This window comes from Carlito syrichta, unplaced genomic scaffold (assembly GCF_000164805.1).
Source record: "Carlito syrichta isolate Samal-C Ts95f unplaced genomic scaffold, Tarsius_syrichta-2.0.1 Scaffold316469, whole genome shotgun sequence".
NCBI classification, from domain to species: domain Eukaryota; kingdom Metazoa; phylum Chordata; class Mammalia; order Primates; family Tarsiidae; genus Carlito; species Carlito syrichta.
The window spans coordinates 238,717-262,236 of NW_007260565.1; the positions used below are offsets into that span (position 1 = coordinate 238,717).

A 23,520-nucleotide genomic window follows, 5' to 3' on the forward strand; every position below is an offset into this window, starting at 1 on the left:
GATCGGGCGAGGCGGCCTGCGCGCGAGGCGGCGGGGGGCACCGGGCGCCCGGGGGAGGCCGGGGACAGCCACGCCCGGCGCCGCCGGCCGCTCCCCTGGCTGTCGGCCCGCGGGCCTTGGTTTCCGCGAAAGTCGCCCAGAGGCCTGCCCTGGGCTGCTTGGCCCTAGTGAGGAGGGCGGCCAGCCGTATCGGCTCAGCACATAGCTTCGGTGAGGAGTGAATTTCCTTCTAGAATCAGTGCCTGTTTTTCCTGGAGACGCAGCTCGCAGCAGTCCAGCTCCGTCTGAAGTCCGGCTGTCGTCGTCGTTTTCGTTCCACGGCGTGCTCTCCCATGGCTCCCAGCGGGGTCAGGAACCACGCTTTTGATTGATGTTTGCATCCTTTGTATTAAAATTATTTTGAAGGGTTGCCGTGTTGGAGAGCTTGTTTCTTTTTCCTCCAGGGAGAAGGGGAGAAATGTACTTGGAAAGTAATGTATGTTTACATCTATTTGCAAATCCCTGTACATAGAGATATATTTTTTAAGTGTGAATGTAACAACATACTGTGAATTCCATCCTGGTTACAAATGAGACTCCTCACTCAGTCAGTTATCCAAATAAAACCCGTTCTGAAACTGCCCCTGTGTTTGTTCCGGACAGAGGTGGGCTCAGGCCTGGCAGCCCTGGGCTGCGGGGTCTGCACAGCTCGTCTCCTCCCTCTGCACCGGGGACTGAGGAGCAGATGGGCAACCGGGCCCCAGGGAGGCCTGGCGGCAGCCCCTCCCCCAGCAGGCCCACGCCTGCACCCCCAGGGCTCCCTGGGTCAGCCTGTCCCGCCCGGGCCCGCACAGGTCTTCTGGGACGGAACTGGCCGAGTCCGAGCAGTCTGGAACTCTGAAGCCTTGGTGCGCTGAACACCGTGCCGAAGGCAGTCAAGGGCTCGGGCTTGAAATCCGCTCCTCTCCTGGCCTGTGACTACACAGAGGCAACTCGAGCAGCGGTGACCCCCCATCCACCCTGAGCCGCCAGGCAGGACCCATCCGAGGGGCCCCAGGGCCTCAGTCCCGTTCCTGCCTGCCAGGCCACTCTGCCCTCTGCCCCCGCCCCCGCCGCAGAAACAAGCACTGAGCACCCAGGCGGGAGGCTCACAGAGGCCTTTATTTATCTAGCGCAAAGTAGACACTATCACAATCGTATTTGTGACTCCTTTTACTAAAATAGTTCAAATCAATGTTTTTACCACACTATCAAAAAGTTCTATTTCTTTGTCTCTCCCCCAAATCAAAGTGGACCAACAGAAGGTAGGAGCGGGCCGGGAGGGCGGCTCAGGTCAGGTCTCGCGCGGTCACTTCTACAGAAAATAGATGTGGCTGCCGGGCTCGGGGACAGAAACCAGGTGTTCCAGCCCATCTCCAACGAGCAGCCCAAATGCTTTCCCCCCACAGTATGAAAATAGACACCTCTACCGCTCTGCAGTCATGCATTTCGTTTGTTTCTTTAAGAAAAAAAAAAAAATCAGTAGTATGTATTTCATTTCCTCTCAAGTTTCAAGAAAAAAAAATGAAAGGTCACTTTTTTCTCTTTAAACACTGATGTGTAGCTAATAACTCTTGGATAAAAATGCGCCACCCTATCAAAATGTGCCCGGCGATTCTGATGCCAGGATGGGCAGGGTCCCCTGGGCTGGGCAGGAAGGGTGACGCCGTCACAGTGGGAGCTGAAGCCCCGGGGCTTCCAGAACGAAGGCTCCAGAAGGTCACCCTGCTGGGGGCAGAGTTGGGAGGTGGAGCTACAGCTCCCAGGCTTCCGGGGACAGGTCCCATGTGACCCATCCTAGTCCGTGGCTCTCTGCAGCTGCCACCCGCATCCAGTGACATGGGGCCAGAGTCTGCTGGCTTCTGAAGCCAGCCACTGCAGTTGAGATGTGACAGCCACCAAATGCTGTGTTGGCTCAGGGGACACCAGCTCATGCTGCCTCGTCACAGGCAGGAGGTTCTTCAGGATGCTCCATGGACCACTGGATCCCGCCGTACTGGGGACAGGGTCACTCCCCCCAGAGGAAGCGTGGCTTTGCGGCTGCCCGTTCAGGGCCAATCTGCAGGGGCCATGCCAGTGTGAGAGCGCTTATTGCTTATTTCAGTCGTGACCAAGCCCGTGACCCAGACGTGACGTGCTCGGGCTCCCAGACTCACGCCCACCCAAAATGGACTCACCCCACTCAGGCTGCTCTGCAGTTCTCCGGACCCCAAGACCCAGAGGGCCCCCCCCCCCCAGCCCAGCTGCCTTTGGGCCAAAATCACCCAGTACCGGGACCAGCTTGATGCGCACACGCCCTGGTGACAGGGCGCTCACCACCTAGCCAGGCAGCACGCTCCTTCCAGAAAACCTCATTCAGGGCCACAGCACGAGCAACAGGCCTGTCCCCCTGCCAGCTTGCACAGCACTTCCTGGGCACAGTGAGGGTGGAGAGCCTTTGCCCCGAGAGCAACAACCTGGGGCGCCGACAGCAGCAGGCAGTGAGACAGCCCCCGGCTGGGGAGAGGGACCGGGATGCCGTCGCCCTTCCCTCACCCGGGTTCCCCCCTTTCCCTGGGCCCGGATGAGGCCTGCTTGACACAAAGTGCACCTTTGGGCTCAAGTGCTTGTCGCGTGATGCTAAGTACCGTTGGAACAGTGAGGGGGTCTGGTGGAGCCAGGGGTGGACAAGCCGGGGCAGTGCCAGGGCTGGCTGGTTGTGACAGCATCAACAAACGTCGGGACAGTAGCCTGGGGTCCCATTTGTCTGTCTGTCTGTCGTCTCTCTCTCTCTCTCTCTCTCTCTCTCTCTCTCACTCGGTCAGTTACATCGATGGTCCCATCGGATCCCAGAACCCTCGGAGAAGGGCCTTGGGCAACCTACTTCACAGCTGAGGACATGAGCTCAGAGGGGGTAGGTGACCGTCCACTGTGACGAGACGCCAAGGCAGCAAAACCCTACCCACCCGCCCCTCCAGTCAGTGGGCCCCATGGGCTCGTGTGCTGTAGACAGAGGACCCAGGCCAGCTGGATGGAGCCCGGTGGCCTCGCACCGTGAACAGGGCTGAAGAGAATCTCGGAGACCCCATTTTCCCACCAGGGGCCCAGACAGGCTGAGTGCCTTGCTACATTAACAGCAAGCAAATTAAAGCCAGAACAGGTCAGGCTTCTTCCTTCCCGAGGAGAACAGAACACTCTTATGCCCCTGCCACCCCGGCAGCTCTGTTCACAGTGACCCAAGACCCAGCCAGGCCCTGGGGCAGGCCACAGCCAACCAGAGGCCCAGTGGCCCAGTGCTACCCATCTGGAGAAAGTCGCATGTGGCCCAGCGGCTCTCACAGGCGCTTCCTGTGTCCCCAACCTCTCGCGTGAACCCCACAAGGAGACATGCCCCAGGCGCCGGGCAGCAGGATCCTGAAAAGGCAGGGTGTAACCTAGCTCTGGGTGGGATTTGCATGTTGGGGCAGATGAACTGTAAAACACAGCAGCTGGCATCAAGGTGGCTGGGCGCAGACCCAGGCGGCAGAGGACCCTGAGCTCCCAGGGGTCCCGGGGTCAGAGGAAGGGCCTGGGGCCACGGCGAGTTTCCTTGTCCACACGACCTGGAGCTCAGTGCGCGGGGGTCAGGCCAGGTGGGCGGGAAACAGTGCCGCCCGCATCGGGGCCAGGGGCCGGTGGCCTCTGTCGTGTGGGTGGCAGCAAGGGAGTGGAGGCGTGAAGGCGTGTCCCTCCACCGAGGGCGGGACACAGAAGCCTGGGGCGGCCCTGGGCCCGCCACCTCCAAGCAGCCTTCAGCCCGTGGCTGGCGGGGACCGGGGTCTGGAGAGGCGACGAGGCCGTCCAGGCCGCCGTGCTGCGGGGAACGGTCGGAGCGGTGGGGAACGGCCGGCCACATCTGGTGTGTAAGGCCCGGGCCTGTGCGTGGGGCCCATGGCGGCAGGCCAGGGCGGGCAGCGTGCTATGTACAGTTCACCACAGAGAAAGGAGACAGTGGCTCAGCCAGAGGGCCCGCCAGGCAGGGCCAGTCCACGTCCACGTCCACAGGGGGACAGCCCTACAAGGGACCCTTGAACTGGTTGCCGGACAGGTGCTGCCGTATCGAGGGCTTGGAGCTGGCGGCGTCTCCCAGTTTCCTCCAGACCACCTGTGGGGGGGGGGCGGGAGAGATGTGAGCGGAGGGGCCGCCCGAGCCCACCCTCTGGCACGCACACGCTCAGCCTCGCCACCCTGCAGAAGTCTCCACGTCCTCAGAGCCACGTAGCCAGGAGGGAAACTGAGGCCACTGGCGGCCCGGAGATGCTTTCACCAGGTGCCCACCCTTACTACCAGGCCTGCTCTCCTGAGAAGGTCACCACGGGGGCACGGCTCAGCCTCACAACTGTCCAGTGGGCCCCACAGACCCAGGAGGCGGGGGAGGGGGTGGAGAGAGGGCCCCACCCTGAAGAAGCCCCCGGGTTCAAACCGATCCTGGGAAGCCCTTTCCCTGTTGGCTCCTGCAAGGGTCCAAAGAGATGAAAAATGGTCAGAGCCAAGCCTCTCCCGGGCAGACCTGCTTCTAGAAGCAACGCAGCCCCGATCGTGCAGGCCTGCAGGATGGAGGGTCCATTCCGCACCCCCAGCTCTGAGTGCCACCTGCCCAGCTGGCAGCCACCAGAGGGCACCAGCCCACTGGGAGGCCTAGGACCAGACACCCAGGGGACACCTGGGTGAACAAGACCAGGTGCAGGGGCTCAGTCTGTAATCCCAGCACTTTGGGAGGCGGAGGCGAGACGATTGCTGGAGCCTGGGGGTTCGAGACCAGCCTGGGCAACTTGGTGAGACCTTGTCCCTGCAGTAAATCACAAAAACCAGCCGAGCGTGCTGGCGTACGTCTGTAGTTCCAGCTACTTGGAAGGCTGAGGAAGGACTGCCTGAGCCCAGCGGGTCAAGGCTGTGGTGGCCGTGAGCGCGCCACTGCACTCCAGCTGAAGTGACAAGAGTGAGATTCCAACTCAAAAGAAGAAAAAAAAGACCAGGTACAGGTAGGTTCCCTCCTGGGAGGGGACAGGTCTGCAGAAGCCAGGGGCCATGGGAGGGGCTCCCAGGCCCTCCAAGGCCTTCCCCAGCCGCCCAGGTCACCTGGCCCTCACTGAGCAGAGGGAAGCAGAGTCCACAAGGGGAAGGGCGTGGCCACGAGGGGCGCCCAGGCCTAGGCCCTGCCCACCCGGTCCCACTCACGTTGCACATCTCACGCACGATGGCTTTCTCCTTCTCACTCAGGTCCTCCTCGTGGCTGTCCTGGAGCTGCCGGTCCAAGTTCTCGTGCACCTCCAGGACCTGAAGAGACAGGTCCAGGGTCAGGGGCAGAGGCCGCCGCCCACCTCGGGCCAGTCACCATTCCCCTCCTCCCGCCCGCGGCCTCAGCCTCCCCTGCTGCAAAGCAAAGCCGCAGCCCAGAGCCGCCGGGCCCCTGGGAACGGGGCATGGGGAAACTCGCCCCGTGACACCCTCCCCCCCCCAGGCCTCAGTTTCCCCAGCCGCCGCGGCTCAGGGATGGCAGACGGGTGACACTTGCAGCCAGTCCCCAGCGCCTCCGAGTCCCTCCCTCGCGACGCTCCAGGCAGCCACGGCCACCCCCCACCCACACTGAGGCGAAGCCCCCGCCCCCTGCCGTTCGGGTGCCCCCGGCCCAGAGAGGGCAGGCGGAGGGCCTGAGGTCCCAAGGCCTGCAGTGTACCCAGCAGCTGGGGCTCCTGAGAGGGCGGCGGAGGCCCTTACCTTCATGGCATGCACGACAGCCTCCGGCTTCTGCCCCGCAGAGCTGTAGCTGGTAGAGGGGGGCGAGGGTAGCTCAGAGGCGGGGCAGGCTGGGCCCTGTGGGAAGGAATCACACAGCTCAGCTCCCCCTGGGGGGCAGCCACAGGCCTGGCCGGCAGCCAAGATGCCCGTGAGGGTGGGGGACCCAGGCAGGAGCAGGGGGAGATGGGGCCTGGGGGCTTGGAGAAGAGACACCCCCAGCCTCGTGTGGCCAGCCCGCCCCCCAGGTGAAGAGGACCCTGGCAGGGCAGAGGCTGGAGGGACAGTCCCGCACCCCTCCCCAGGGACGGCCCACGGGCAAGATCTCAGCTCTGTTTCGCAGAAAAAGCAGGTGCGGCCCAGAGAGGGCAGGAGACCCAGATCGCCCAGCAAGACGAGGCCAGTCCAGAATTTAGCTCAGCCTGGCCTGACTGCCAAGCCCCTCCCCTTCCCACCCCAGCCCCTCCCAGCCCTGTCCTGGGTACGTGGGGGGTGGACTGGCCACCAGGTACCTGGCTCCCACATCAGGCCTCGGGGGAGGGGACCCGTCTCTGTCAGAAGCTCCCAGGGACAGAAGTCCCCAACCCCACTCCCAGCTCCCATCCAAGGGTCCAGGTGGCCAAGCAGGGTGCCGGGCTTCTGCCTCGGGCTTCATTGAGGACCGCTGGGAACCCCAGGAACCGGGAGGCCATAGGATGCGGGGAGTGAGCTTGGGGGGAGACCACGAGTGCCCGAGGCCGGAGAGAAAGCACCCAGAGGGGCCCCAGGAAGCGGGTGGGTGGGGAGAACAGGAAGTGAGCACCCTGAGGATGTCCACACGGCCAACTTCGGCCCAGCCTTGGAAACTGAGTCTGCTTCCTTCTCGGTAAGTGACGCCTCCCAGCGACCGGCAGACTCGGTGGCCTGGGCTGGAATGCTGTCCGCCCAAAGCCCGCACCGAGGCCACCGCACACCGCCTGGGCTGCACAGCCACCCACAGGGCACAGAACCTTCTGCTGGCCTGACAGCCATCACCTCGGCCCCTGGCAACCTGCCTCGGCCTATATCCGCTCCCGGGGAGAGCTGACCTGCACACAAGGCCAGGCCCCAGCCCCCACCCGCAGACACCCCCTCCCCCGAGGCCAAGGGGCCGCAGGAGCTCTACCACCTCCGGAGGCCTAGGGTCCTAGAAAGCCAAGCTCCAGCAAGTTCCCCTGGCTATGACTTGAGGCAGGGCCCAGCCCACTCTGACCCTGGGTCTCCTCATCCGGACGACAGAAGGGGTGCCGTGTCCCAGGGTGTGTGCACAGCTCTGTCTAGGGTGCTTGGCAGCCATTTCCCTAACTCCAGCCCAGGCTGCCTGGTCTCTGGTCCCAGGCCAGGTCTGCAGCATGGAGAAACCAAGCCAGAACCCAGGGGTTCTCGAACCACCCAGACCTGAGGCAGGAGGCTGCATTTCCCTCCCCGGCCAGCAGGGGGCACCAGCTACACACAAACAGCACACGCCCCTCCTGGTATCGCCACCCTATCCTGGAGGAAGACCATGTGCCAGCTGGGTCCTGGCACCTCTGGCCTCACGTCCCTACCTGTGCCAGGCCCCGGGTCCACCTGCTGTCCTGCTGCTCCACGAGGCACCCCAGCTCCGGGGGGCTGTGATCCCAGGAGCAGAGGGGTGAGCTGGGCCATCGGCCCTTTTCTGGCCACCTTCCTGGGAGGCGGGTACCAGTAAGGGCATGACCCAGGGTCCTGTAAATCCACGGTCCCCAACCTTTTTGGCATCAGGGACCCGTTCATGGACGACGATTTTTCCACGGACAGGGGTGGGGGTGGTTTGGGGATGACTCGAGCACGTAGCATTCATGGTGCTCTACATCTCGATTATGTTTACATTGTAATATACAATGAAATAATTCTACAACTCACCACCGAAGGGAAAAAAAAAAAGAGGCGCGGATAGAAATGATACGTAAAATAATGGGCGGGCCACACACAGACTAAAATAAGTCAGATTTTGACTCAAAGCCTGCCACCAGATGCAGCTGTACAAATGAAGTCCATCCACTCACTTGCCACTCACTGACAGGATTTTAATGCAAGTCTGCAAGCAACTGATTATGGTCTCTGTGCAGTCAAATCTCATTGCTAAGGTTAAACTGTATTTACAGCTCTTACATCACCGCCTCAGCCCGCCTAAGATCATCAGGCATTAGATTCTCATAAGACGTGTGCAGCCTAGATCCCTTCCACGTGCAGCTCACAACTGGGTTCGCGCTCCTACGAGAATCTAATGGCACTGCTGATCTGACAGGAGGCGGAGCTCAGGCGTCATGAGAGTGATGGAGAGAGACTGTAAATACAGACGAAACTGTCACCGGCCATTCACCCACTGCGGTGCGGCTCCGTTCCTAACGGGCCATGAACTGGTACTTGTCTGTGGCCAGGAGGTTGGGGACCCTTGCTGTGAATGATGCCAGGACTGGACAAACAATACGTATAAGGTACGATGAATGCCAGGGCTGTCACCTCTAGGGCATTGCTGGGCACAGTGCTGTGAAACTGCACTGGGCCAGGCTTGGTAGCTCAGCCTGTCATGCCAGCACTTCGGGAGACCGAGGCGAGAGGATTGCCTGAGCCCGCGGGTTCGAGATCCGCCTGGGCAACTTGGCGAGACCTCGTCTCTACAATAAATCAAAAACTAGCCGGGCGTGGTAGCGCACGCCTGGAGTTCCGGCTACTCGGAAGGCTGAGGTGGAAGGATCGCCGGAACCCAGCAGGTCGAGGCGGCGGTGGCCGGGAGCGGCCACTGCACTCCAGTCTTCTGGGTGACAGAGTGAGATTCCAACTCAAAAAAAAAAAAAGAAAAGAAACAACACTGGAACTCTCCTGCCTCCCCAGAGACACCCTGACCCTCACTAAGTGCCACAGACGGGCCCACTGGGTGCTTACAACCCTCTGGGCAAACACTACCTTTTTACATGTCCATTTTACAGAAAAGGAGAGTAAGACTCAGAGAATAGCTCGCCCAACACCAAACGTCCTATAAACAATGGGGCTGGACCTCAAACCGGGAACTCCAGAGCTAGGGCCAAAAATAAGGAGATGAGAATATGTACCCGAGAGACCTGGAAGCCTACCTCCAAAAAATGGCCCTCCCCAAATGTTCACAGCAAAGCTAGTTACCACAGCCAAAGCGTGGAACAACCCAAATGTCCCACAGTGAACAAATGCATGAACCATGCAGGCCACATACACGACAGAGGACTATTCAGCCAGGCAAAGCAATGAAGACCAGGCCACGTGTGAATGAGCCTCGAAAGCCATGCTCTGCCAAAGACCCCAGACACAGAAGGCCAGAATGGGCAAACCCAGAGACAGGGGAGACTGGTGGCTGCTGGTGGCTGGGAGGAAAGGCCCTGGGGGTGACAGCTCATGGGCCCAGGGTTTATTCAGGGGGTGGCGAAAATGTTCTATTGTGATGATCGCACCGTTCTGTGGATACACCAAAACCCGCTATATTGTACGCTCAGAAGCCAAGTAAATTGACAAAAAATGCAGGGGACGGACCAGCCTCCCAGAGGAGCCTCTCAGAAGCCTGGTCCTCCCATCGGGTATAAACCATTTCCAGCCAGACGCGGTGGCTCATGCCATCATCCCAGCACTCTGGGAGGCTGAGGCGGGGAGGATTGCTTGAGCCCAAGAGTTCGAGACCAGCCCGGGCAACATGGTGTGTCTCTACAAAAAATTGTTTTTGATTAGCCAGGTGTGAGTGTGTGTGCCTATAGTTCCAGCTACTCAAGAGGCTGAGGTGGAAGGATCGCCTGAGCCCAGGAGGTGGAGGCTGTGGTGAGCCATGCCACCACACTCCAGCCTGGGCGACGGAGTGAGACATGAACTCAAAAAAAGAGGCCAAAAGGATGGCACATAGATGCCATTTCCCGCCCTCTGCTGAGGACCAGCCAAGAGAATAGAGAGAAGAGGCGGCCGTGAGTCAGGGAGGAGGAGTCCACCCAAAGAGTCACCCGCTTTACCTTGGGACCCTTTCCAGCGGGCCCTCGCCGAGCCCGTGACCTACACGGAGCCTTAAAGGAGACTGCCCAGGTGTGGAAGACACTGCGTCCCAGGTAGCATCCAAGCACGGAGAGCCTCCCTGGTCGGCCCTCACCCTCCCTGGGGGCTCAGGCGCCGAACTGATGCTCTCCAGGGACCAGCACCCCGTGCGCACTCCGTAGGGCCCAGCCCCTCCACTGACACGTCCCCTCCCCACGCCCCCCCAGGGGCTTGTCCACCAGCCACCTCGAACCTGTCCTCCACCCCTTGTCCACCCCTCGGCCCCCAGCTCATGCGGCATGCTGGCCTCTGACTTACAGGCCCATGAGGACACTCGCATGCACTCGCCATGGGGCCCTGGCGACCCTCCTCTTCCAAGTGGGGCGACAGCCCTCCTGTCAAGGCGGCCAGAGGAAGAAAGGAGTCCACAGGGAGCCCCTCCCAGGGCGTCCTCAAGGAAGCCTACTAGCACCTCCCGCCCTCTGACAGTATTGTAGCAGCACTGTGAGGCCTCTGAGGCCCAGCCTGTGCCCAGGGCATGAGCGTGCGGCAGCCAGGCAGGAGCCCACTGGGTCTGCCCAGCATGTCACATGCCCACGATGCGCTGTCACATCTGTCCACGGGGGCAGCCCCGAGCTGGACACCCACTTCCTGGGAGGTGGTGCCAGCCACACCCTCGTTTCCCCTCCCCAGGGCCAATCCGAGCCTGGAGGCGGCTGATTGATGGTTTCATCCTCAGACCTGAGCCCCAAGCTCCAGGGCCAGCGGGCACCCCGCTCCGCCGGCCCAAGCAGTGACACAGACCAACACGGGCACAGAGGACCGTGGCCAGGCCCAGGCAGCCCTGCACACGTGGCCTCTGGACACCATCCTATGCTTCCTCCGGTGTCACCCCAACCTGGGCTTCGTCTGTCACCGCCACGCTGGGCCCGAGGGCCGAGGAGCCCAGGACCTCTTCCTGGGAGGCTGGGGGAGGAATGCAGAGCTGGAGATGAGGCGCCCCCTGCTCCCCACGTCCCCAGCGGGCCACTAGCCCATCTGACCCTCACCCCTCTCCTCTGGGAGCCGCTGGGTCCAGAACAAGTGGGCGTCCTTGGGGCAGGGCACTTACGTTCTGCAGGGAGTCCGGGTACGGGGGCGGCAGGGACGCAAGCTGGGACTCCGAGTGGTAGGGTGAGAAACCTTTCCGCAGCGTCCGGTACTCTCCGGGGCCCGCCTGCTGCAGGAAGACAGAGAGGGCTTAAACAGAGAGGCCAGGCCCAGGCCGGGGGGCCATTCCTCACAGCAGCAGGGTCCGCTCCCCCTGCCTCCTCTGTCCTCCCATTTGTGGCCAGGAACAGTCCTTCCCTCTCCCCTCACCCAAGTGTCAGCGACTGTTCCGACGTGTATCTTGTCAACAAACGTTTGTCGGATGGATAAATGCACGGGAATGAACACATGAATGAATGAGTGGGAGCGAATGGCTCTCTCCCTCCTCGACCCACCCTCCGTCCTCGGCTCCTGCATCCTGCCCCGGGGTCCCTCTGCGGACCGGCACTTCCTCGCCAGGGCCTGGGGACCACCCTCTCCAGCCCATGGGGCCACGCCCACCCACGAGGCCCCTCCAGGTCCGAGAGCTGCCCAGAGCAGGTTCTGGGTGTCGCCTCTCTGAATCCACAAGAAGCCCCAGAAGCTGGGTCCAGGGCATGGGAGGGGGAGGAACGGAGAGAAGGAAGGAGAGAGACAGGGAGAGAAAAAAGGCAGGAAGGCAGGCTGGGCCTTAGGCCCTTTGCCTTAGCGGGAGGCGGATCCCACCCAGAAGCCGGCACTGGGGGCGGGACCAGGAGCCAGGGCAGATCCGCGGGTCCCAGGTCGGCTTCTCCTGGGTGGGCCACGACACCGGGGCGATTTGTGGCCCGAATACCCTTTTCTACTTCAGAGGGACTGGGAGAACGCTGCTGGGCAGACGAGATGCAGTGGACGCTCCCTGAACCAGCAGGCTGTGGAGTGGCCCAGACAAGCTGGGGCGGAGGGAGAGGCCTGGACTGGGACTGGGCCAGGGCCAGGGCAGGGACCAGGAGGGCAGGACAGGAGGCAGCGTGTTTGGGGGTCCCTGCCCAGCCGGATCCCTTGCGCACATCCTGCTCGCCTCTCCCCACTGCTGGACCAGCCCCCTACCCTCCCCCATCCCCGTTTCTCACAGCCAGCCTCATGACCATCGTCGTTTCCCCATCAGATCCCAGGTGCCCACCTCCAGCTGTCAGCCTGGCTCAAGGGTGGGCTGAGCCGGAAGTGGACTTCCCATTACCCGGCTTCCCCGGAGGTGGGCAGAGCAAAGATAGGGATGTCCAATCGGAGCACTCGCCTGGAGTAAACCCCAGGTGCCCGGCGGCCCAGCAGAGCAAGCGGGTTGGCGCAAAGCGGGTTGGTGCAAAGCGGGTAAGTCGGTCAGGGTGTACCCCAAGGCCAAGAGCAGGCAACTTGAGGCCTGGAGCTGGTTCCTGGGCCTCAGGAGGTCCCCGAGGGTGACTCAAGGTCAAGGAGGGGCATGGAAGAGAGGAAAGCGGAATCCACTCTCCCGCAGTGGCCCCAAAGTGTGGTGGGTTTCAGAGGCCCGAAAGTACCATCTGCAAAGGGGTCTCAGCAGGGGACCTTGGGCACAGCTCTTAAGCGCAAGCCGAGACTGGGATGCCCCTGATCACCGCCCTGCCCGGGTTCGCTGGAGCCATTAACCGCCACGATACAGTAATCCTCCCTGAGCCAGCTGCGGGGGGTCAGATAAAGCGAAGCCCCCCCTGCAACCAGCTTCCAAGCAGAGGAGGCGACCACAGACCCCACCTCCAGGCCTAGCACTCACCGCCCCCGCACGCCCCACCTTGGGTGACACCCCCATCAGAGCCACGCATGCTCCCTGGATCACCCCCTCCCTGACTCCACTCTAAGGCAAAACCCCCAAACCACATTATTTTCTTGGCCAGGTCTCAGTCATGGAGTTTCCAAATCGTCAACAAGGAGCGTCCAAAGCCAGGCCCAGGCCTGCACACACACAGGACGGGACAGGCTTCCTTCCTCACCGCCCCCCCATGCTATCCTGTGGGAGCACCCCCTACTGCCTTGTCCAGGCTGGTGAGAGAAAGTTAAGAGAACACACACACACACACACACACACACACACACACACACACACACACGTGCGCGCACGCATGCATCTCCATAGCCAGGAGGGGTTGGCTGGGATTTGAGTCTCCTTTCTGTCCCCACTGGGTCCTGCTTGACCCATCCGCACACCGCCTCTCTGGCCCTGGACCAGATGGGCTCCGGAGTCAGGGGAACCGTGGGTCCCCTCCCCTCCCCCAGATCGCTTCCCGGGGAGGAGGTTTTTTATGGGGCAGGGGTTTTTTAATTAGCAACTTGCAATTCCCAGCCCTGCCCTCCTGGGCGTCTCTGAACATTTGCATGTCCATAGAACTTTATGAACAAATGCACAATCTCTCATTAAGGGGCGATGAGGCTTAATGGCGCGTCAAATGAGTAACCGTGATTGCACTTAAAGGCAAATGACGGATCCTGCAAGTCGCCGCGGTCCCCTTGCAGAATGAGACCCTCGGCTTGCAGCGCTGAGGGGAGGCGGAGGCCCAAACCACCCTCCTCCTGGCTTGGTCTGCGCACAGAGGCTCAGGAAGGTGACGGTCCCCAGAAGGGGACGTGAACCCCAGAGTGTCCCTAAGATGGCCCCTCAGGCCCAGAGAGAGTTTCAGAATCTTATCATGGTGGCTCCCCGCCCTGCAGTCACTCAGTGAGGCCCGTTCCACCCTGCCGGGGCACACGTAGCCATCCAATCCCCCCCACCCACTCCTGGGCTTCCAGAGGGTGGCACAAGAGTCCTGGATCAGGAGGGAAGGAACCCTGGAGGCGACGGGGCTCCCTTTTCCACGGAGGCCCCGGAGTTCAGATACCCCCGGCCTCTGTCCAGTGCTGTGAGAACTCGGCTATTCCAGGGCCCTCTCTGGGCATCTGAGATGCTGCCTGGCCTTCCCACCCTCCTGTGACTCCCGCTTGCCAAGGGTGCTTCTGCTAGGGGAGGTGCTGAGCAGAACTGGGGTGAGACACAGAGGCAGGAAGGCCACCCTCCTTTCCGGGCTCTGCTCAGGGGAGCCTCTCACCCCTCCTTCCTGCTCCCAAAGGGCCGTAGGCCCTCAGATGTACGCTGGGCCACAGCAGTTCTGTATTCAAGAAGCACAGAACAGCAGCCAGGCACCGTGACTCATGCCTGTCATCCCAGCACTTTGGGAGGCGGAAGCGAGAGGATTGCCTGCCTGCGTCCAGGGGTCCACGGCCCAGCCTGGGCAACTTGGCAAGGCCTCATCTCTACAACAAATCAAAAAATTAGCCGGGTGTGGTGGTGCGTACCTGTGGTTCCAGTGACTTGGAAGGCTGAGGTGGAAGGACTGCCTGAGCCCAGCAGGTTGAGGCTGTGGTGGCTGTGAGCGTGTCGCTGCACTCCAGCCTGAACACAATCAGACTACTACTCAAAAATTTAAAAAAGCACAGGGCACCTGCCTCGCCAGGCTCATGCCATGTCCACCCAATGGGTGGACCGGGGCTGTGACACACATGGTCCAGGGTGGGGTGGGAAGTGGACACTGAGGCGGGGGCACCACGGGTCCCCACCAGCAACCTGTCTGCAGGTAACCGCTTGGACCACCAGACCCAGAGCCCCAGGCTGATTCATGTGGAGTGACCGGGGCAGGAGACCCTTGCAGGAGGCCACCCCGATGATTCTGGACTTATCCCTCTGCACTAGGTGCAGGGGTAGGTGGGTGGGTGTCTCTCAGGGCACTGGGCACTGGTGTCACAGCATGCTGCCACTAGGCTGGGCAGCCAGTGGTCATTCCACAGACCCTGGACAGCAACTCAGCCACTTCCTCAGCCCACCCAAATTTAGGTCCTGCCAATGACTGTCTGACTTAAGGGACACTGGGGGGCTCAGGGAGAGGACACATCCAAAGCTCTCCTGAGTCAGGCCTGTGGGGTCCCCAGGGGCTCCCTCGTGGGGGTCAGTTTTACTGTGGCAGTAGAGGCTGGATGTGTTTCTGCAGGGAGAAGCCTGGTGTACTGTCAGAGTGACAGGAACTTGAGCAGAAAAAGTCCAGAGTGGGCCTGGGCCCTGGCAGGGACCGCAGACATCAACACCACCTCTGCAGTGGTGTGTGCCAAGATGGTCTCCAGGTCTATGTGGCCACTCTGTGGTCCCCAGGCTGGGGCGTGGCCAGGCTGGAGGGTGGGGTCTGGAGGGAAAGCAGTTCACAACTCCTGCCAAGCCCACTCTCGCATCCAGGCCATCCCCAGGGCCCACCGAGGCAGGAGGAGAGACGTAGGGGTGAGAAGGGCCCAGTGACCACAGCGTCCAAGGCCCAGCAACGCCCCCTGAAACCCTGGCCATGAAGAGGAAGCACTGTGTGAGGTCCCAGGGTCGGTCAGGAATGCATCATACGTGGTCCGGGTGTCAATAACAAACCAGGGTCCTGAAAAACTAGGCCGAGCGCCATGGCTCAAGTCTATAATCCCAGCACTTTGGGAGGCCGAGGCGAGAGGATGGGAGGCCAGGAGAGAGACCTGCCTGGGCAACATGGTGAGACCTCGTCTCTACAATAAATCACAAAAATTAGCTGGGTGTGGTGGCGCGTGCCTCTGGTTCCAGCTACTTGGAAGGCTGAGGCGGACGGATCGCCTGAGCCCAGCAGGTCGAGGCTGCAATGGCTGTGAGTGTGCCACTGTACTCCAGTCTGGGTGACAGAGTGAGACTCCAACTCAAAAAGAAAGAAAGAAAGAAACCTGAAAAGCTTCCGTCTCCACCCCAAAAATGCTGGAAAATGGCACACCACCAACTGGCTGGCCTGGAGACCCACCCAGAAACACAGGCTGGGCTGCAGGACTTGGGGAGACCATTCTCCCACCAGAGACCCCAGCAGCTCCAGGGCAACCAGGGCCAGAGAATGGCCTGGGGTCCACAGTCCTGATCCAGACCAAAGCCATGCCACGGGGATCTGTTTGTCACCTGCCTGGGGGGACGTGGGGTCCCAGAGGGTAAGCTTGCAGGAGGCAGGGAGAAAGCAGAAGCCTGGGTCTCAGCAGAAAGGCCCCGACCGGCCCATGGGCACTCTGGACAGGAATGGCACCAGAGCTGGTCCCCTAGGGCAAGCAGGGGTTTGCGTCCACACATCTGCCAGGCGTGCCTCTGGGCCGCTGGAGAAGGAGGTTCAGCCTCAGCTCTGTGTGATGGCCTTGTTGGTTTGTCATCTGCATGGCTGGACGAGTGTGGGTCACACCCAGCCCCAAGGCACCCAGGCACCAAGTGGCATTGCTATAGGTTACTGGTTCTCAAAAGGGGGTGATTCTGCCTCCAGGGGACATCTGGCAACGTCCATAGACACCATGGATGGTGACAGCCAGGGGTACTGGCATCCTGTGAGTAAAAGCCAGCAAGGCTGCTCGCCCTGCAGTGCACACCACAGTCCTATAACCAGAAATCACCAGAACCCACCTGTCCTAGCACTGAGGCTGAGCTACCCTGGACTGCCGGAAGCCTGGACCCCTGGGAAGGGGCACAGAGGCTCCTAGGAGTGCTCTGTACCAGGGCAGGTGTTTCCGGAGGGGCAGTCTCAGGTCTGGGAGCAAGAGACAGAGATGAGGGCCGAGAGTGGGCAGGGGGTGGCCGGTGCTTGAAGGGCCCAGCTCTCAGGTTTGGAGTCTCCAGAGCTGGGCCCAGGCAAGAGCCGAGTCGGCCCCGCCCCCTCAAGTCCCAGGCCTGTCTAGCAGGGCGCCCACTGCAGCCCAGGGAGCCTCATGTGGCCCTCAGGACTGTGCAGTCCATGCAGATGCCCGGCCCAGTGCCAGCCAGTCAAGTGACCCCGGGAACCTCACCCAAGGACCCGGGCCATTTCCCACCGGAAGCCACGCCCTCATCTCCTGCTCCCACCCTGCACCACAGGTTTCTTGCTGCAAACCGGGATTAGCAACTGCCCTGCCACCTCCCGGAAGGAGGATCCATGCCTGGGTGGGTGAGAAAGGGCTTGCCGGTGCCCTGAGGGGCGTGGCTGCAATCCCCGCTGTTATTTTGCAAAGCTGGAAATTAACACCAGCTCAGAGAGAGGGCGGATCTCAAGAAGCCCAAGGTAGGACCAGTGCACAGGATGGAGGGCGCTGGGGACGAGGACACAGAGCAGACAGCACCACACAGAACTCACAGCAGTCTCCCCGCCCCCAACACCACGGCAAACACGGCTCCCACCAGGCGGCTCTACCTGAAGACAGCTTCGCGGGCGGCCATAGGGGCGGGGCAGCTGGAAGGAAGGAGAACAGTGTCACTCAGCACACGCCAAGCGCGCCATCGCCTCTGCCCAGTCCCTGACCTGGACACGTAGCAGCCCAAAGCCACTGGGACCTCAGCTGGGCCTCATTGGTTCTCCCACACCAAGGGCCAGGGTGCGGGAATCACCAAGGCGGCTCAGAGGAGCTCTGTGTCTAGAAACGCCAGACTCAGGCCGGGCACAGTGGCCCACACCTATCAACCCAGCGCTTTGAGAGGCCAAGGCGGGAGGATTGCTTGAGCCCAGGCGTTCGAGACCAGCCTAAGCAACATGGTGTCCCCATTTTATTAGAGGGAAAAACTGAGGCACAGAGAGGTTAAACCACTTGGCCAATGCCGCCCGGCAGGTAAGTGACACTCGTGAGATCTACGCTAGACCCTCTGGCACTAGAGTCCTGCTCTCGGACCCCTGGTCAAGCATCTGGCTCACAGTGGACGCTTTTTTGAGCCGCCTGTGCCAGGGCACAAAGGTGGAACTCCCAGTCTCTTGTCTGCCCTCACTGTGAGACTGACCATCTGCTCAGAGGCTGGAAAGAAACGGTTACCTCCCTGGGGGAGGAGAAGCTGAACTGACTCTAAGGTTCTGCTAAGGAAGCAGGTAAAGTCATCCAGGGCCCCAGAGACTGACTACCCAGGTCACAGGGTGAGGGGACAAGGCGGCCAACCCTGGACGCCAAGCAGGCAGAGCATCACAGAAGAGGCCAACGAGCAGACCTGCCAACACGGAACACGGTGAGGCCAGTATCTCTGGGGGACCCAACATGAGGACAGTCCCATCCTTCTTGGGGACACAGAAAACATACCTGAGGCATCACGATGGGTTGACATGGTGACAGATCATCCCCTGCTGTCCCTCTGTATAAGGGAGCTACTATGTTGCCCAGGCTGGCCTCAAACTCCTGGGCCCAAGCAATCCTCCCACCTTGGCCTCTCAAAGGGCTGGGATTATGGACGTGAGCCACGGTGCCCTGCCAGAATCTGAAGTTTCTAGACACTGAGCTCCGGTGTGTCACTGTGGTTACCCTCCCACCCGCGCTCTTGGTGTGGGAAAACCACTGTGGCCCAGCCAAGGTCCCGGTGGCTTCGAAACTCAATGCATAAAGAGCAGAGGTTCATTTGGGGATGGTCAGGCCTGTGCCACTGGCCGGGGGGACACAGTGAGCCTGACCTTGCAAAATCCCAGGCGCTGGGGACCAGGAAAAGGCACCACCCAGGAGGGTTTCCCAGAAGCCACATGGCGTGATGTCTTGGGCATCTCCACTGCCCCTGCCTGACAGGTGAGGACACTGAGGTACCAGGAGATCAAAGGTTTTGCCTAAAGCCACAGCAGGTGAGGTCTGAGGCAGAGGTTATTTGAGCTTAGGGTCCCCCCAGTGTCCAGCTTCTTACACCATCAACCCAAGAACACCGCTGTTATGGGTCAAATCGTGTTCCCAAGGAAATCCTCTGTTGAATTCAGCCCAGGACCTCAGAATGTGACTTACTTGGAAATGAGTTTTTTAAAGAAGCAATCGTGTTCAAATGAGGGCATGAGGGTGGGCCCTAATACAAGCTGACTGGCATACTCATAAAAAGGAGAAATTAAGCCGGGCGCAATGGTTCACGCCTATAATCCCAGCACTTTGGGAGGCCGAGGTGAGAGGATTGCCTGAGCCCACAGGTTCGAGACCAGCCTGGGCCAGAGATGAGGCGAGACCTCATCTCTACAATAAATCAAAAAATTAACCTGGGCTCGGTGGCTCAGCCTGTAATCCCGTGCTTTGGGAGGCTGAGGTGAGTGGATTGCCTGAACCCGTGGGTTCAAGACCCTCCTGGGCAAATCGATGAGACCTCATCTCTACAATAAATCAAAAAAATCAGCCGGGCATGGTAGTGCCTGCCTCTAATTCCAGCTACTCAGAAGGCTGAGGCAGAAGGATCGCCAGAGCCCAGCAGGTCGAGGCTGTGGTGGCCAGGAGCGGGCACTGCACTCCAGTCTGGGCGACAGAGTGAGACTTCAACTCAAAAAAAAAAAAAAAATTAGCTGGGCATGGTGGCACACGCCTGTAGTTCCAGCTACTTGGAAGGCTGAGGCGGAAGGATTAGCTGAGCCCAGCAAGTTGAGGCTGGAGTGGCTGTGAGCATGCCACTGCACTCCAGCCTGGACGACAGAGTGGAAAAAATGGAAAAATAAATGGAGAAATTAAGACACACACACACACGGACACACATACACACGGACACAGACACAGCCACATACAGGCAGAGAGGGAGACCACGTAAAGACACGGAGAAAGCAGCCATCTACAAGCCAAGAAGAGAGGCGAGGCCTCAGGAGAAACCAACCCTGATGTTATACTTCAAGCCTCCAGAACTGGCCAGGTAGGGGCGGCTCATGCCTGTACTCTGAGAGGCCAAGACAGGAGGACGGTTTGAGCCCAGGAGTTTGAGACCAGCCTGGGCAACATAGCAAGACCCCCCCTTCTCTACCACAAAAAAACAAAGAGCCCCCAGAACTGTAAGAAAACACATTTCTGTTGTTTAAGCCATCCAGTCTACGCCACTCGGCTAGGGCAGTCCTAGCAAACGAGTACGGCATCCATGGCAGGAAATCCTCCTCGATTCAGGCGTCAGTTTCCCCATCTGTGCCCAGACCACTTTCAGCAGTCCTGCAGTGCATGACGGGACAGGGGCGAGGAGTTCGGGCGGGCTGAGGGACATCAGCAGCCTGGACCCCAGGCGGCCCTCTGGGCCAGGAGAGAAAACGCTGGGAGGGCGGCTTGCTCTTTTGTATCGCTGGCTTCTTGGCACACAATGGAGACCTCATTTATCAGTCCAGCAGGGGAGTTAACCAGAGGCCCCGGCGTCAATTACCGCCGCCCCCACCCGGGTCCGACTGGGCACAGAGAATCCACAGGAAAAATAATAACGCGCACGGAGTCTTGAGATGAATCATCGCGGAGGAAGCAGCTGTGTTGATGAAATTTTAAAGCCAACATGAGAAAGAAAATACGAACTGCAATACAGTAAATTCGTCTGTGAACATGCTGGCATATTTTTAATTAAAGCTATTTTGGAGTTAAACGGAGGCCGTGACGGGAGGGGGCGGGACAGTGGGGGTGGGAGTCCAGGGAGGCATTCAGCCCTCCCACCCGAACCCCAATGCCACCCCACCTTAGGACATGGCGCTGCAGAGGATGACATTCCTCTCTCCTGCTTCTCGCCAGCAGGAAGAGCCCTGCTTTGTGTGGCGCTGGGGGTTTCTGCGCAATTTGATTTCACTGACAAGATTTCAATGCCATAATCACAAAAATCCCACAAGCCACAGCCCATGAGGCTGAAGACAGCATCTCACTCAAGATTCCCAAACATGGCCATCCAGCCATCCAGCTATCTCTTGATTACCTCCCAAGATGGTACCTCACTACCTGCAGAAGCAGTCCTGCCTGGGTTAAGCAGACCTTCCTTATTCTGAGCAGGAAGCAGCCTCCCTCCTTAGCCTTGGAGACGTGGGGATGGGGGGTTTCAGCGACAGGCTCCCCGAGGCACGTGCACCCAGCTCAGCTGTGCTGAGCACTGCAGACACAGATGTGACCACTCAGACCTGCAACCCTGTCCTGAGATGGTCCAGCAGGGGTGGGGGCCAGGAGCCATATGGGTGGGTCACGACAGTCTATAGGCAAAGATGGGCGACCCAGGGACCGAGAGAGCTCAGAGCAAGCACCGAGTCCCCTGCGGGTGGTCAGGAGCTGTGGGAAGGAGTCTGAGTAAACCCCATTCTCCCAGTGTCCCCTTGGAACAGGACCGCTGCTCCCATGGTGGGCTGAGCCCTGCCGCGGGCTCTCTTCACTGCCGCTGTCCTCCAGCAGCCTCTGTGCACGTGTCACTGGCTGGGACAAGGAGGTCAGGCGGGGACAAGGGCGAGACTAGACAGGCCTTTGCTGGGCCTTCCTGCCTCCCTGGGGAATGCACACAGTAGGTGACTGAGTGGGTGCCCACTTTATAGATGAGCAGACAGAGGCCTGGAGAAAGAAAGAGCCGCTAAAGCCAGCGTCACCGGGCAAGACCCCCGCCTGCTGCAGAGACCACGCTGAAGAAGAAACTAGGGATGAGACCCGGGTCCCCCCAACACCCACAGAGACACACGTGAGCTGGGCCGGCTGCCCCAGAGCTAGGCTTTCCAAGGCTCCGCTTGGGGAGAAAGCACGTTCCTACCAAAAAAATGAAAACGCTTTGAACACCTCTGCATGGGATGATCTCTGGGTTCCCGTCTTGACATACCTAGCAACGAGCGGGCAAAGGCTGGTTCTGTCCTTAAATCCCAGCCCAGCCGCCCATGGCTGGCAAGCCCGGTCCCGGTGAGGGCCACCATCTCCCCAACTGTCAAGAGTCTGCCGTCTGTGCTCAGCAGGCTGGCCCCGGCACGGGCTCAGATGAGGAGTGAGAATGTGGTTTGAACCCCTACTGCTGCTGCCCTCCAAGGAAGGGAAGGAAAAGGGCCATGGGCTCACATCAACCCGTACCTGTGCACAGGTGGGTGCCGGGCGTGGACAGGTGAGAAGGGCCCCCGGTGAGGCCACAGCACCCCAGGAAGGCAAAGCTCTTGCTACCCCACGGCCGTCATGGGCCACGCTTCCCGCAAATCCGTGGTCGGTCAGGAGCTGAGATGTCTTTTGTCCACGGGACGGCGTGGCCCAGGACAGGAAGCAGGGGCCAAAGGAACACTCCTGTCCTCGAGGCGACAGGACCACGAGCTGGTGTCTGAGTGGGCTGTGGTGTGCACTTCCCATGTTAATTACGTACAGTGTCCTGAATCCAGCTCTCAGCCGGCGTCTTCACGGGAACAAAAGACCCAGCAGACGGGGCAGACTGTGAGGCCACGGACGCGGAGGCCCGGGCTCCGGTCACCAGGACACGGTCCTGGCCTTCACTCTGCAGAGCCGAGGCTCATCCCTGGAGGGAGTAATCCCCCCCTGCACTCTCTGATGGGACCTTACTCCGAGGCTGAGGTCCCCGGAGCCCCAGGGGACCCCTGGCACCATCTACCCGCAGCTCCTGCAGCCCATGTGGAATATCTGGGTCTAGGGAGCCCCCCCACAGCCAGGTGAGACCCCAGCCCCCAGCCATTGTCACGCCGAGCCAGCACGTCTGTGGCTAAAGCCCCACCCCGCACCTTAACCCAGGGTGTAAAAGGACAAAAGGCAGCCTTGTGGTGCAGTGCCAGGCTATGGCACATGGGCGGAGGAGGGGCGTGGAGGGGTGGCCACAGTGGGGGCTGGGCTTCCCGCCTCCCAGCAGCCACCGGCGGGCAGAGAGGGTGCCTCGGGCCCCCGAGGGAGCAGTCGGCACCAAGCCCGGCTGGTCACCTAGCAACGGGGCCGGGCAGCTGAGCCATCCCTGGGGTTGGTTCCCAGAGAAACGCTTTGGGCATCTCGGGCCACTCATGGGCCAGAGGGGATAGGAGGGACAGGGGAGGCTAAGATTAAGCCAGGGATGGGCATAAGGGGCTGGCCAAGCCGGCTGGCCCCCAGGAACCGCAAGCAGGGCTGCCCACGGCCTCCCCTCGCCAGGCCCTAGACCCGTCCCCACGGGCAGCAGGGAAGCCCCTCATCCTGGCAGTCACCATCTTCTCTACACTCCAGAGGCGCAGACCCTCTCCCGACTCCCTGCACCCTGCAGCCACCCTTGCTGTGGCCCTGCCACCCTGCTCTGCATGGCAGGTGCAGCCTCATCTGTCTGGGGCGGGGGACAGGCCCAGCAGGGAGGAGTGAGGACCCCAGGGAGGCTTTCATGTGTGTCTGCTGGCCTCTCCCTCCTGTCCTGCCCAGATTTGCCCGTCTGCCAGAGGGGCACAGGCGGCCATTCCTCACCAACTGTGTTAACAGCCCACCTTCTTGGGTGCCGGACCACTCAGGGTTTGAGGGCTGGGCCAGAGGGAAGCCCTGGAGATGTGGGAGCCAGGATGAGACCCGTGACCCCAGCTTTCTAGGAGGTGACTCGGGAGGGAGTAGGGAACAGGGGGGAGATTGTGAGCCCAGGGGAAGGGAGCCCCACAAGGCAGGGGATGGACACACTCTCGGTCCCGCCACCGCCTGCTGCCACCTACCTGTGCCAGGAACTTGTCACCCTCCAGAAGCCTCATTTTGGACTCCAGCTGCCGGACGTAGGTGGACGAAGGATCTGCAATGACACAGAGGAAGGGGCCACGTTAGCCTCCAGTGGACACCAACCCCAGCGGGTAGAACCCGGCCCCGCCGCCCTTGCCGTGGGCCTTTGAGCTGTGTTGTCTGGACTTCAGAAAGGTAAGAAGAAGCCAGGCTCGGTGGCTCAGCCTGTAATCCCGCGCTTTGGGAGGCTGAGGTAAGTGGATTGCCTGAGCCCGCGGGTTCGAGACC

General features: G+C 60.7%; 1 protein-coding gene across 1 annotated transcript in view; it reads right to left on the bottom strand.

Moving 5' to 3' along the window:
- Nucleotides 1-3,876: 3,876 nt before the first annotated feature.
- LOC103277051 (coiled-coil domain-containing protein 85C) overlaps nt 3,877-23,520 on the bottom strand; it is a 25,973-nt gene continuing 6,329 nt past the window's right edge. Inside the window, exons 4-8 of the mRNA XM_021707243.1 lie at nt 23,232-23,305; nt 10,910-11,017; nt 5,755-5,850; nt 5,215-5,313; nt 3,877-4,141 (exon numbers count right to left, since the gene is read on the bottom strand). Coding sequence (XP_021562918.1) covers nt 4,052-4,141; nt 5,215-5,313; nt 5,755-5,850; nt 10,910-11,017; nt 23,232-23,305 — 467 coding nt within the window. The 3' untranslated portion in view covers nt 3,877-4,051. The remainder of the gene's footprint in view (nt 4,142-5,214; nt 5,314-5,754; nt 5,851-10,909; nt 11,018-23,231; nt 23,306-23,520) is intronic.